The sequence below is a fragment of the Passer domesticus genome, chromosome 5 (genome assembly GCF_036417665.1).
Source record: "Passer domesticus isolate bPasDom1 chromosome 5, bPasDom1.hap1, whole genome shotgun sequence".
In the NCBI taxonomy this organism is placed as follows: Eukaryota; Metazoa; Chordata; class Aves; order Passeriformes; family Passeridae; genus Passer; species Passer domesticus.
This window is the reverse complement of record NC_087478.1, coordinates 43344381-43357892: the sequence shown is the minus strand read 5'-3', so window position 1 is coordinate 43357892 and position 13512 is coordinate 43344381. Positions and strand designations below refer to the sequence as shown.

Here is a 13512-nt window from a genome sequence, read left to right as displayed (position 1 = left end):
CACACGGGAGTGCAAAGTGTGCATTGCAGGCTGGGCTGCTGAGCAGCCATGCCAGACCCTGCCCAGGTCAGCAGAGCGCATGTGGGATCCACAGGGGGGTCTGAGCTTGGGAGGGAGCAGCTGATGGAGGCAGGTGATGATAAACCCTGGGGAAAGGGAACTGCATTCTTGTCCTATGATAAGAATGGGGAACATGCTCCTCCTGGCCCAGCCTGACAGCACCCACTGAGTCAGGGGGGAGCCCAAGCCCACAGGCCTCTGTGCTGGTCCTATGCTTGCCTTTGTGCAGATGGCAGAATTGTGCCGTTCTGTTATTTTTTATGCTTTTCAGCCAGACCATTTGTTTCCTTTTGCCCAGGTGCATGGCACCTTTACAATCAATACCAGGAGTGCCATGCCATGCTCTGCCTCTGAGTCTATCTAGATAAACACCAGCTGCTTGATTTGCATCATCTCCAACTTGGCTCTTTTGCAGCTGTCCTTGCCACAGCATGAGAGACCACAAGCCTTCCATTGCTGCAACAGTTTTTTAATTATATACAACCTCTTTCCTTAGAGTTCACATACAGATTAATATTAATATGTTGGTGCAGAGCTATTCAGTGGTTTAGTTATTAGCTCTGCATGCCAAATTAATGGTGGGACAGCAAACTCTTTGCATACCCATCCTATTTTGTTTTATTTTCACCCACCTTCCTTTATTTCAGCAATGTTCTATTATACAGTACTTGGGCTTTCAGAAAATCCAAGCTCTTACTCTTTAGAACCATGAGTGCTCCTTGGTGGGACATTTTGCCTTGCTCTCTGCTGGTGTCTTGGGATGCTTAATCCTTTGAGGGTTTCTGAGGTGCTCCTGAGTTTTGGATGAATTTTTGGATTATTAATGCTGAGCAGCCTCTGGATGATTGATTGGACCCCCGCTGATTCTTTGTGTCTCTTTGGCAGGGAGCAGACTGAATTTGGAGGGTGAGACTACAGGCTGTGGGGGCAGAAAGGGAAAGCACACATCCCCACAGTAATCCCAAGTGTTCCCATGTCTGAGACAATTTCTGGTTGCAATTCTTCTCCCATGTCCTTCTCACTTTGGCATCATGATTGCAAAAGCACCAAAGGACTCCCTGATTTTGACCATGGCACCCTCTGACTCCTTCTGGTCACCTTTGCTTCTTGATCATGTGTGTCCTGTGTCTGGTGGGTCCCTCTACCCTTACAGCTGGGACAGTCCTGTGAGAAAGGATTTCTGGAGGATGTCTCTGGCCACAGATGTGGTTCAGCCTAGTACAACATGTCTAGCTCTAACCACTCAGTAGCCAAAGGGCTTACAAAAACTCCTACCAAAAGTGGCATCAAAGAGTTAGGACACCATCAAAGCCACCAGAAGATGACCAGTATAAGTTTAGTCATCTTCTGTTTCCATGCAGGTGTGTATGTTTTTAAATGTGTGTAAAGAGATTCTGTAACATTGGTTTGGGTGTGCACCTTGCCTAAAAAATATGAGACAAAAATTTATCAATGGGTGGTGATTTAGACATCTGAGAGCTTGAAGAACATTTTTTTGGTGGTAGCAAAAATTAAATTATGAAAACACGAGACACACTTTGAGAACTAATATACCCTCCACAAATTTCTTGTTTCTTTTCTATATTTACTTCTCATTCTTTTCAAATGTTAGCACACATTTAAGTTTACATCGATACAGTAAGCCAGGCAGACCAAGTAGTATCTGCAGTGAGACCAACTAATACCTGTGATGAGGCCAGATAGCACAGAAAACAACATTAGCTTAGTATTTTCACTTTAACTTATATGCTTGTGCATTCTGACTCAATCTGTACCTATCCACTGCTTACAAAGCCCAGTTGGTGTTCTGTATTTTTTGATGATCTGACATTTTAATAGGATGGGAATGAATTCAAGAAGTTTTTGAAAGATCTTGCTATTTTAATTTCTGCTTAAAAATCTTGGAAGGACTTTCCAGGTCAGTTTTGAAATTTTATCTGTACTGGTTACATTTGAGTCCTGTGAGACAGCAGCTGAAATCTATTCATTACAAAGGAATGAATCAGAAAGTCACCATAAGCCAGGAGTGTGTGTGGTGTGTGTGTGCGCACACCTATGCAATAAGCAGGAGCTGTTTACAACATGTTCAAGGTCCTCTTCTGTTTTGTTTACTGTTCAAGCTTTTCACGGGAACCTTTTTGTGTGGCAGTCTCGACAGCAAGTCATGCAGTTAGGAACAGCACACTTGTAAAACCACAAGTTAAAAACTCTGTGGAAGGCAGAATTTTCCAGTAGCAGTTAAAGCCATGCCCCAGCTCCAGACTGGATCACCAGGCACCCCAACCACCCTGTGCTCCCCTCTATGCCAAAACTGCCGGCAGCTGGTGCAGCTCTGTTGGTTTTATGGCCAGCCCGTGGCATGAGCACAGGGCCATGCTGGCAGCGCAGACTGCTCGATCACGAGCAGCAGGAGAAGCCAAACCCTGCATTTAAAAGCCAAATGTGGAGCAGAGTAAAGCTGCTAACACAGGCTCATATCAAAATAGCGACAGTAGGTAGCTATCTGCCATGCTCCATGGAAAAAGGCAGGGCCTTCAGTGTTGCCAGCAGAGCCATGCTGCTGCAGAGCTTGGTCTTGTTGCGCCCAGGCGCTGCCGGCCGCTCGTGCCCTCTGGCTACATCCTGTTTTCTTTGCACTTGCCAACAGGGTGAGTAATGCCAGCTGACTGACAGGGCAGCTGGCACCAAGTGTGCTGTGCTGGCTTTTCATCTCTAATTACCCCCTTACAGTGGGCTGTCTAGCTATTAAACTATCTGTCATGAACATGTCTGAGTATAGTCAGTCATGGGCCTTGTGCTATCCTTGATTCTTCCTTTGTGGGGCAAAAGTTCTGCCTAGGATGAGTAGATATTTATGTTTCAGGGCTTTGATTTTCTTTTTTCTCATACTTATTTGTGCTGGAGATAGTTGGGCACACAGAGCTAGGTGCTATTCCTGCCGTGCTGCAAAGGTGTATTCATGTGTATGAGTGAGAAAAAGAGAAAGGATTTACAGTGTTTCCCAAGAATTCTTTGAATCCTGGCATTTTTTAAATCTCTCCTGGAAATTCATGCTGCATCTGCAAATGGCTAAAGATGCTTCTAGATCTCCAAAAAAAAGAGTAAGATTATACAATACCATGGCATGCAGATCTACACATACTAACCTAACTGAAAGTGTAACTACAGACTATTTGCCCTTGGCTGAACTGGACACCATGCTATATCCCTCCGTCTAGTCAATGCAATAGCACGTGGCTGGCAAGCTATTTCCTGTGTGTGGGCATTGCCTGAGCCCCAGAGACTCTGGCCTTTGCTGTGGGTGATCCTTGCTCTCTTTCCCCTAGGTCCATGGGAAATGTATGTGCAAGCACAACACTGCAGGGTCCCACTGCCAGCACTGCGCCCCGCTCTACAACGACCAGCCTTGGCAGGCTGCCGACGGCAAAACCGGAGCCCCCAGGGAGTGTCAGTGTAAGTAGCCAGCTAGGAACAGTGTCTCCAGATCCTCTGCCAGAGTGAAATGCTTCCTCCATGAGGGCCTTTCTCCCGTGTGTCCGAGAGACAGCACATCCTGAGGCGGTGGGGAGGTGCTTTCCAAGCAGCTCAGTGAGTGAAGAGGCACTGCCACCCTCCTGCCCAGCACCTACCACGTGTTTGTGTGGCAAGGACAGCCCTGTTTGCACAGCCCCTCGCTTGGCAATCCTCATGAGACCATGATGTCTGTTGGTTTGGCCTTGCTCTGGGACCCAAGGGCAGCTCCTGGGGACAAGGTGTGCTGCTGTGGGCAGTCTGCAACCTACCAAGGTACCTTGGAGGTGACAAGGGACCAGATTTGTCCTCTCCATGGACACCTTTGCAGGAGGTATGACTTTCTCCTGCTGAGTGTGGGCTCTGCTCACCCCTGAGGGCAGGAGGAGCCATGGGCTCTGGAGGTTTGAAGATCAGTTCTGCAGTGCCAGAGAGGATGCTTAGGGTAAGTGCTAGAGGCAGGGGAATGCAGAGGTCATGGGGCCATCTGCTTCAGTAAGAGCAGCAGTCTAGCCAGAAGGGTGCCAAGGACTACCCACACCACCCCAGGAAGGCTTGCAGGCCTGCTGAGTGCCAGCCTGCCCTGGTTACAATGCTATCCATACATAAGTAACCATCAGCCTGCCTGTGTGGGCTATGGTCATGCTCACTGCAGTATGGATAATCCCTGAGGGAATGACAGTGAATTCTTACTTACACCAGCAGCATTGATGAGCAGGCATTGGAATAGGTCTCACTTGACCCTTGACTTCGGTCGTGTGGACATGCAGATTTCCTCTACTGCACAGGGTAAGGAGGATGCTTGTATTCTCTCACACACCTTTCCTCCACCTGCCTTTTTCCTCCATCAGCTGCAGGAAACATCCTAACAGCACCCTCATGGCAGATGTTGCATAGGCAGTGCTGATTTCTAAAGATGGGAGGGAAGGATCATTCCTCGGCAGGACCAGTGAATGTGGGTCTCTCTGTTCTGGCCTGACCACCTGTGGCTGTCCTGGTACTGGAAAACCTGTATTGGAAATAAGAGTTAAAGAAAATACTTTTTTATCTCCAGAGGTTGGGAAGTGTAGATGAAAATGTAGTGCTACTTCATGCATTCAAATGAATAACAAGTTCATAGGTCAAGTCCCCATTCCAAAACGTGGTTTGAGTTTTTGTATCTCTTTTCTATAAACCAGTATCTTTCACTGCCTTAATGAGTCTTTCTGTTCCCTTTGGCTTCACCCCAGCCTGCAAGTGCAATGGGCACGCTGACACTTGTCATTTTGACATGGATGCGTGGCTGGCGTCGGGCAATCGCAGTGGCGGCGTCTGTGACAACTGCCAGCACAACACGGAAGGGCAGCACTGCCAGCGCTGCAAGCTGGGCTTCTACCGCGACCTCAGGAAGCCCTTCTCTGCCCCAGACGCCTGCAAACGTAAGTCAGCGACCACGGACTAGTGAAGGGCTTCTCAAGTGGGAAAGGGTGAAATGAAAAGTGAGATCTTCTTGCCCCTCCTTGGAGCAATCTTCTTGCTTCAGTGAAGGACAGGGAGATTGTTGAATCCTCTTTGTGATACTACTTGCAAAAAGCAGTGGTGGTATTTGCAGGGTGAAAGTCTGCAGATGCTGTTGACAAATCTGTCCCGAGGATCCCTGTAGCCTGAGGGCAGGGGAAGAGAGATGATTCATTTACTTTCTCCTATTGCTATTTTTGGAAAGGAAAAGCTGCATCTTGTTTTCATGTTCTCCTTGTTTGGCGATTGTTGCAACCCCAGAATGGGGTTCCTCAGCCAGCAGGGGTGCAGCCGATAAATAGCATCGCCCACCAGTTCGTGTTCCCAGCAGCAGCAGGTGGGTATGGAAGGACAGACAGGAACACAAGGTAACTGATATTCCAGAAGGTAGGACACTGAGGAGGCAAGACTGAAAGCAATGATTCAGGCACATATGAAATTAAATCTTTCCCAAGCAAAGAAGCAATCCAAAAGCCACACTCCCCAGGAACCACTGTCAGGATGGTGACTCATCAGGGGGGACTCCAGATCCCCAAATTATGCTGAGAACATTATCCTGGTCAGCAAAATCCAGGGTGAAGGCATGCCCTCCTCTCTGAGCCTACAGCCACCCACTGGCTTCATCACATTTCTCCTTGCTGACTCACTTACTATGAGGGGGACCTGCACAAGTGACAGAAAGAAATCCAACTGACACCCTGCCTGTGTCTTTTGAGGAGACACTGAGCACGTCTCTCCTCTCAAGAAGAAGTACCTGCATGTAAAGGAAGAGGGAAGTACCTGAGCACATCTCTCTCCTCTTAAGAAGTACCTGCATGTAAAGGAAGAGCTCCCCTGTGGTGGGGAGCTGCACCCCAGGCTGGGAGGATGTGGGAGGTTTCAGTTGTTCATTGAGGTCTGTGGGGGAACAGCTGCTTTTGTCCTGCTCCCTTGCTGCATATAATCCTCATGAGATTCCTGGCAGCCCCAGCAGTCTGTTGCAGAGGTCCTCCTTTTCTCCACCTTTCACTCATTGCAAGGAGGGGCAGCAACAGCTGAACTGCCTGTTTTACAGCCGTAGCTCTCTTTATGGAAATGGAATTGACCACAGCTCATTGCTTGTGTAAATAATTACTTCACTGCCGTAGTATGTACACAATAATTTTTTTAAACAGTGAATTTAATGACTTTGAAATGTTTCATTACCTACTTGTATACATCAAAGTTGTAAGTCTCCTCTGTAACATCAGATACTTTCCCTCCTTAATTATAGCCAGAACTTAGGCAATGAACTTTTGTTTTGGAGTCTCATTAGGAAAAAAACAGGCTTAAGTCTTGCATTTACAGTCAGAGCAGAGGCTGTATGTTTTTTTCTAACTTGTGGATTCATCCTTGCTGATTAAAAAAAGAACAAATAGTATGAATTGACTGCTGATAGATAGTGCAGGAATGAAGACTGAAATAAATGCTGCGTGGGACCCTCAAGCTCTGAAACATCATTGCTCTGTGCTTCTGGTACCTTTGCTAGGGCTGTAATTCCTGATATTCTTTACATGCCAGCTCCGATCAGGGAAGATTATGCACTTTTCTGAGGCCACTGAAGACAAGTGAAGCTTTGGCCTGAGCTGAGTGTGGTTTTCTGGACACCTGAAGACACCACCCTTTACTTTGGAAGCAGTAAAAGTGGCTCTCTCTCCTTTGTCACCTCACTCAGTCCATTGAGGGAGGGGAGTTTCATGAGGGACTCATTGCAGGCTTGTCCTTGTGCCAGACTTCCCAGTCCATAATCTGTGAGTGTTTGCAGGGTCCAAGAAGTCAAATGGCAATTCCTGGGCTGGCCAGCACAGAGCCTCCTCCTTGCAAAGTCAAATGGAAACAAGAGGTCTCAGGACATATTGCTGCAAAGCAGCCCCAGCTCAAAGGGAGGGCTGCCAACCCTTCCCTGTGCACGTGCAATGGTGGAGTCAGGCAGTACATCACATCATTAACTATGTGTTAGCCAAATTCCAGGGTTCTTGATTAAAAAGTTTCTCCCCACCTTTATGAGCCAGAGGAAGTTGTGGATATTAGATGATTAGTAAGTATTTTTGTTAACATATGCAAGTGCTTGGTTCTCTTGGCTTTCTGCATTCAACTCTGAATCCCTGGCCCATGGAATTCCACTTTCCACATTAAAAAAATGTGCCTCCATTACTCTTTAAAGCAGCAACTCAGTTTTATGGACCACTAGACATTCATGAACTCCGGTATTTAAAAGCCAAAGATAACATATATTTAACAACTGAAAGATACTCCTGAGTATAGTGAGAAAAAGTTTACATTTATTTCCCTTCTGCAGAAGCACATCTACTTCATCATTCTTTCTTTTTCTGCATTTATGAATTGCAGAGCATGATACTCCCTCAAGTATCTGAGGAAGACAACTTTTCCTAGCACAAACTGAATCCCACAAATATAGGGATTATCTGAATGCTTTCTTTTCAGAGGCTCTGTTACTACAAACTCCCAGATGATTTCTCTCTGGGCTTTTCAAACTTTCACAAATGCACTCCTCCCTAAGACCCCTTCACCTCTTCCCTTCTGGTCTCCTGCTGCCAGGAATGTTCCCTGCACCCAGGGACTCAGCATCTCACAGGGGAGATGGCAGCTGCAGGGCTGTAGAAAATGACTAATGACTGTTAAATTGAATAATATAAGATCAATTACAGCCTATGCCTGGAACATTTCCAAGCACCATGCCATGGTCTGCAATAACAAGGGATGTGCGTGGAGCCCTATTATTCTTTCGTGGGAAGGCCGTGGCACTGCCTGCTTGTTTCTGGCTCAAGACACCATTATTGTTCAACCATTGAAAATTTAAAAATACCTAGGTCAAAGTAAATAAAGGAGTTGTTAAGCCATAATCTTTAAGGATACTTTAAAGATTCTTGTAGGTAAAGAGTGCATATAATATTTGCTCAGGAGTAGGAGTGTACCTGATAAAATGAAACATTCTGATGTTTAAAACACCAATCTGATGACTCTTTCCCTCTGTCATACCTATGAGTTCTTTTCTTTCCATCCTCAGGAGATTTTAAGCCTCAGTTACAGTACAATTGCAGACAATAAAATCGAGTTTTATAATTGCCAAGTTTATTTTGCTTTTCAGCTGTAGGCTTTTGAGGGTAAATATTTGTCATTTCCAAAGGTTAGCTGGTAGCCGAGGAAACCACGACAGTATCACCAGTCCAGCACAGGGAAATCCAGTTCTGGCATCCCACTCACTGATTTTCCATCCCAGTCAGCACATGCAATGCCAGGACAAGCAGCTGTTAATTCCTCTGTGCATGGAAGTCACATGCAGAATACTGCTATGTAGTACTGGCTGGTAAATTGGCATTTTTAGCAATGCTGCTTACAAATCAAAAAGAAAGGAAAATGATCAAGCTTGTGGTAGGTTTCTCCTGATCCAAGACTAGGGCCCAGCCATTCCTTCTCTCACAGGAGCTCCCTGGCTTGTGGAGACTCCCAGCCTCGCTGGTGAAATGGCCACAGCACGTGAGACAGGCACTGTGCAGAAGCCTCACACTGAGTCTTACACTCTGCACCTGTGTATCCACAATGGAATGCCATCCAACACTGTCTGTGGCTATTTTCTCTGCTGCTCAGCTGCTCCTCTCACCTTCCTAGATGTGGGACTCCTACTACCTGTTCTACAGTGAGGTGCAGATGATGTGGAAAGAGGAAAATGGGATCTAAAACCAACACAGCACAGCTGCCCATGAGCTACCAATAGCTCCAGCTTTCAAACATTGTAAAACTAGTCCTGCAATCTTTTTCTTCCTGCCTTTGCCATAGTATGGAAGCATTCCATCCTTTTCCCATGCATTTCTTTCAAATGTGGTATAACACGCTCACATCTGAGCTCTAGAGCCTCATTTCTGTGCTTGGTGCACAGCGATGGGCTTCACTTTGTCTGCATTGCTCAGTAAGTTCCCACTGCAGCCCATCACAAACATTTACTGTGTTGGAAATTTGCCACACAAACCATTCCGATTAATGCCCTTTAGTGTCATCTTGGGCCTTTACCCACAATCCAAGAGCAAAAACCTTCAATTTGCCAGCCACCATTGGAAAGAGGATTGACACCTTGGCTCAATGAGGGGCAGCCAGGAAGGATGGGATCCATGGAATTGGATATGGAGGCCTGTTAGAAATTACCAGCCCTCACACGCATCTCTTTGTGGCTTTTATTAAAAAGTATAGCCAACTACATTCTCATTTTTAGTTGTCTTTTTAATTACCTACGAGTTTGCTGCTCTTTTTCATAACAGCTTTTGTAAATTTCATATTCTTGCTTCACCATAGTGTTGCCACTGATGTTAAATTATATATTAGGGGGAAAAAAGTGTGTAAAAGAATTGTCTAAAACATAAAAGCTCCAACCTCAATAGGGCTGTATGTAAAATTCAGCTGAAACCTGACCAAAACAGGACAAAATCCCTGGCTGAGCAGTGGGTTTATCTCAATAACTGGAGGAGAATAGAAGAGCCTTAAGTGCCTAATATTTTCCCTGGAGGGCCTGAGGAATGCCAGAAATACCCTCCTCACCTAGTAGGGAAATAGAGCATTTGGCTGTATGTATCAGGTGTAAAACACTTCACAGACTTCAGGAGAAAGGTATGCAAGTCGCAGTGCACGCTGTTGAAAACTATGCTATTAAAGGTACCAGAGTTCACTGCCTGCAGCTACTTACGCAGTTTGTGGAGAGCCTTTCTAATCTTTTAATTTTATATAATTATATTTGTTTGCAAGTGGAAAGGGTGGGGAAAATTTGGGGATTACTTTGGCAAAGATGTTGGAATCATAGTCGCCTCTAAGTTAACTGCCAATATTAATCTATCTTTTAATATTTTGAAACTATACTCCAGGTATGTCAGATTCCTGAAACCACAAAAATGTTGTCAGAGCAAAATTAAATGTATGTGTGCAGCAATAAGTATTTTAAGAGAAAGAAATATGTTGCCTGTAATGGATTTCCTGCTCTATTGCCTTCAGAGTTGCAAAATAGAAAGATTGGTATTAGAATTTAGTAAAAATATTCCCTACAGGTATAATTTTCTCAGGAAACTCAACTTTATGTAAATGATGCTTTGGGCAAAGGCGTTTCAGCAGGGAATTTTTTGTTATAATGTCTAGGGCTTACTATACCATGTCCTGGTCAGAGAACCAAACCCTGAGGCAAGAAGAGCTCAAGTCACACAGTTACAGGTCCTGCAGGCCACAGCATCACCTGCTGACCTGGCCACATGGTCAGAGGTTTGGCTCATGCTTTTGATAACTGTATTTCTGTTCTTTGAAAACATTAACATCTTGGGGGGGGGGAATAGCCTTGTAACAGATGTAAATTATGTTTATGTAAAAAAAAAAAAACAAAACTAAGGAGTAGGTAAGGAAAACTTCACACCACCTGTTTTAGGGCATCTTTTCTGAGAACACATTATGTCCCAGCACAGTTCTAGTGCATTGTTCTGATGCAAGGGGCTGTGAGGGAGAAAAGAGAGCAGCTGGCATTTCTGATGTGCACTCTGCAATATGCAAAAGCCTGTCTCTGAGCTGTCAGTTTCCTCATTCTTTTTTCCTAATGTTTTTAATTGATGGTTTGAAAAATCAGACAGAGACAGAGGGGTACTTTTTGCTCAGCCTTCACTTTAATTAAAATTACTGTTCTGAGGGGTTTTTTAACCTCCTGAATGCAAGACAGTTGTTATTATTTTAAAAAGCAATTATGCTCTGATTCATTTTTGCAATGAAGCACCCGCAGCTGCTTAAACATCACAGTGAGGCAGGCACATCCCCGGCTACTCGGCCGGGTTAGAATCCAGATGCTGCAAGGAAAATAATAAAGGCCTGCTTGGCAAAGCATAACACGACACCAGGGTAGGTTAACTAATTAAAAACTAGCTCACAAAATGTAAAATTCTACACATTCCAAAGGGAGTCTCTGCTCAGATTTGTAGGGGTGAGGGATAAAAAAGGCCGGAGTGTCCCTCGGCAGAGAGGTGGTTTTGCAGGCATCTCCTGCACCTTTGTGACTCAGAGGTTGTGCACTCACAGATGCTCTGTCCCTCACGGTGTCCTTCCCCTGCAGCTTGCTCCTGCCACCCCATGGGATCGGCTGTGCTCCCCCTGGGCCCCCGCACCTTCTGTGACCCCAGCACCGGGGACTGTCCCTGCAAGCCCGGCGTGGCCGGGCCCCGCTGTGACCACTGCCTGCCCGGCTACTGGGGCTTCGGGGCCTACGGCTGCCGGCCCTGCGACTGCGCCCGCAGCTGCGACCCCCTCACTGGGGACTGCCTCAGCAGCAGGTGAGCTGGGGGGCTCACCAAACCTCTGCGATCTCAGCTCTATGTGCACATGGCAAGCAGGCTGAGAAGTATCCATTATGTCAAACACTTGGGGTTTGGTATGGGTTTGGTATGGCCAAGAAGTGGGGATGGAGTGGGAGCTGAGGTTGTGGTTCCCTTGGCACACCATGGCAGGGCTCCAGCGATGTTGGAATTTTTGCTCTCAGTGCTGGTGTTAATGTATTGGGTGTTTTCCATAACCTTCACAATTGTTTCCTCTCCGCAAGCAAAATGTGAGCCTCAGGGACGTCTGAGTGACACCGAAGGCTTAATTTTGCTGTTGTAACTCAGCTTATGTTGACTGTGGCTTGGAGTCAAGCTCTAACTTTTATAAAACAGCATATTTTAATAATACCCCACTCTCCAAATCTGACATGTAGCTTTTTTTACCAGACTGAAGATATTTGTGGTATATAAATCCATACAATGTATTTTAAACCCAAAATGGATCCATGATCCTCTCTGACAACACTCAACCTGTTCACCTTCCAAAACTGCCTCTTGCATTTACCATGATCAAGACACACAGTCACGTTGTGTCTGGAGGATGGGCTGCTAGTGGCCCTGCTTTCCACCGGCTCCTGGAAGGCTGACCATCTCCCTTTCCCTTCAACAGCTCAGATGTTTCCTGGCACAATGAAGCACCTCCTTTCCAGGCAGTGCTCAACGAGAGTGAGCCCACCTGGGGCTGGGAGGATGAGCAGGGCTTCTCGGCACTCCGGCACTCTGGTAGGACTGCGGCTTTGCACGTGTTCCACCTGCCCAATCCCTCCCACCAGCAGCCACTGCAGACCTGCACTGACTTGTAGTTAGCACCCTGGCAGTTGCAGGGGGGAATGGACATTCCCCCACTAACATGTGGAGGAATTTCTTTGTGGGCACCTCCTTCCCCTCCGAAAGCCAGAGGAGCCTTATGGCTCATCCCATCAATGCAAGGATGTGCAAACCCATTAGACAGATGCTCCCTGCTGAATGCCTGTACCCAGAACTTAGCTGTTGTGAGGCAAGAATTTGCCATCCCAGCTCTGAATTTCAAGGCTAAGTGCCCTCATGTTTTTCTTGACCATCATGTTTTAAAAGTATCTTTATATTCCCTCAAACTCAACAAACCAGCAACTTTATTTAAAGGGTAGGGTTTGCCACTTCACTGGCAGGCACTTAGGGGATTTCTAACTCAGAATTTATTTCCCCAATACCCACAACAATTTTGGCATCGCTTGCTGCTTATGATGTGATTTGAGATGGTCTAGCATGCAGCTGGAGAAGTTATTTCCCTCCAGTGTTCCCAGCCTGGGGGAGGTGGGTGCTGCCTGAAGGTTGGTGCAAGGCAGGCTGGCCCCGTGGGGCAGCATCAAGCTCTCCTCCCTTGCAGCTGCTGCATGCAAGCAGGCAAGCGTCATTTCCTTCATTTTCAGAGAGGGCCTTGATAACATCTCAAAGATACAATAATTGAGTTAATTGAGGGGAAAGCTCCATCATTTGTCTAGGCGACTTCATTTTAAACGTAAATAAGTATATCATGTTATTCTTTGTTCTAAGACCACGGAAGTCATTAATCTGCCTTAACCTCTGCAACATTTCCTTTTAAAATTTTGTCTGGTACATTACGGTGTGGAAAATACCACAGGGAAAGATACGCATGTTATTTGCATCCCAAGGCAAAATAATAAGGCCTTTGTTTTCCTTCTCTTCTAATTGTAAACAAGGAGTAATTGCCCTTGGACTAAGAGTCTGTATTCACTCTCCATCTGAAAACAGTTGCAAATTTTTTTCTTTTTTTGCATGAGGCTTGTGGGCCTCACTTGAAAAACCTCTGGCAGTTCCTGGGCTCTGCCTGCAAATGCTTCTGTCTTTGAAGCACAAATCACAGCCATTTGCTCCCTTCTTTTTCCCCAGGTAAATGCGAATGTAAAGAGCAAGTTTTAGGGAATCCCAAGGTCTTCTGCGGGATGAAGTACACCTATGGTGAGTTATGGGTGAGGGAGCTGTAAAGGGAGGTGCTGCAAGGCAGTGCAAAAGTGTACATAAAGCATGAGAGTTCCATGAGAGTTGCCCCATCCTGGCAAACCCACAGGATACT

General features: G+C 46.0%; 1 protein-coding gene across 2 annotated transcripts in view; it reads left to right on the top strand.

Annotated features, from left to right (window-relative positions):
• NTN4 (netrin 4) overlaps positions 1–13512 on the top strand; it is a 47445-nt gene that overhangs the window by 26919 nt on the left and 7014 nt on the right. For both annotated transcript variants that reach the window (XM_064419768.1, XM_064419769.1), the window contains exons 4-8: positions 3387–3513; positions 4800–4988; positions 11177–11393; positions 12049–12161; positions 13329–13397. In XM_064419768.1, coding sequence (XP_064275838.1) covers positions 3387–3513; positions 4800–4988; positions 11177–11393; positions 12049–12161; positions 13329–13397 — 715 coding nt within the window. The remainder of the gene's footprint in view (positions 1–3386; positions 3514–4799; positions 4989–11176; positions 11394–12048; positions 12162–13328; positions 13398–13512) is intronic.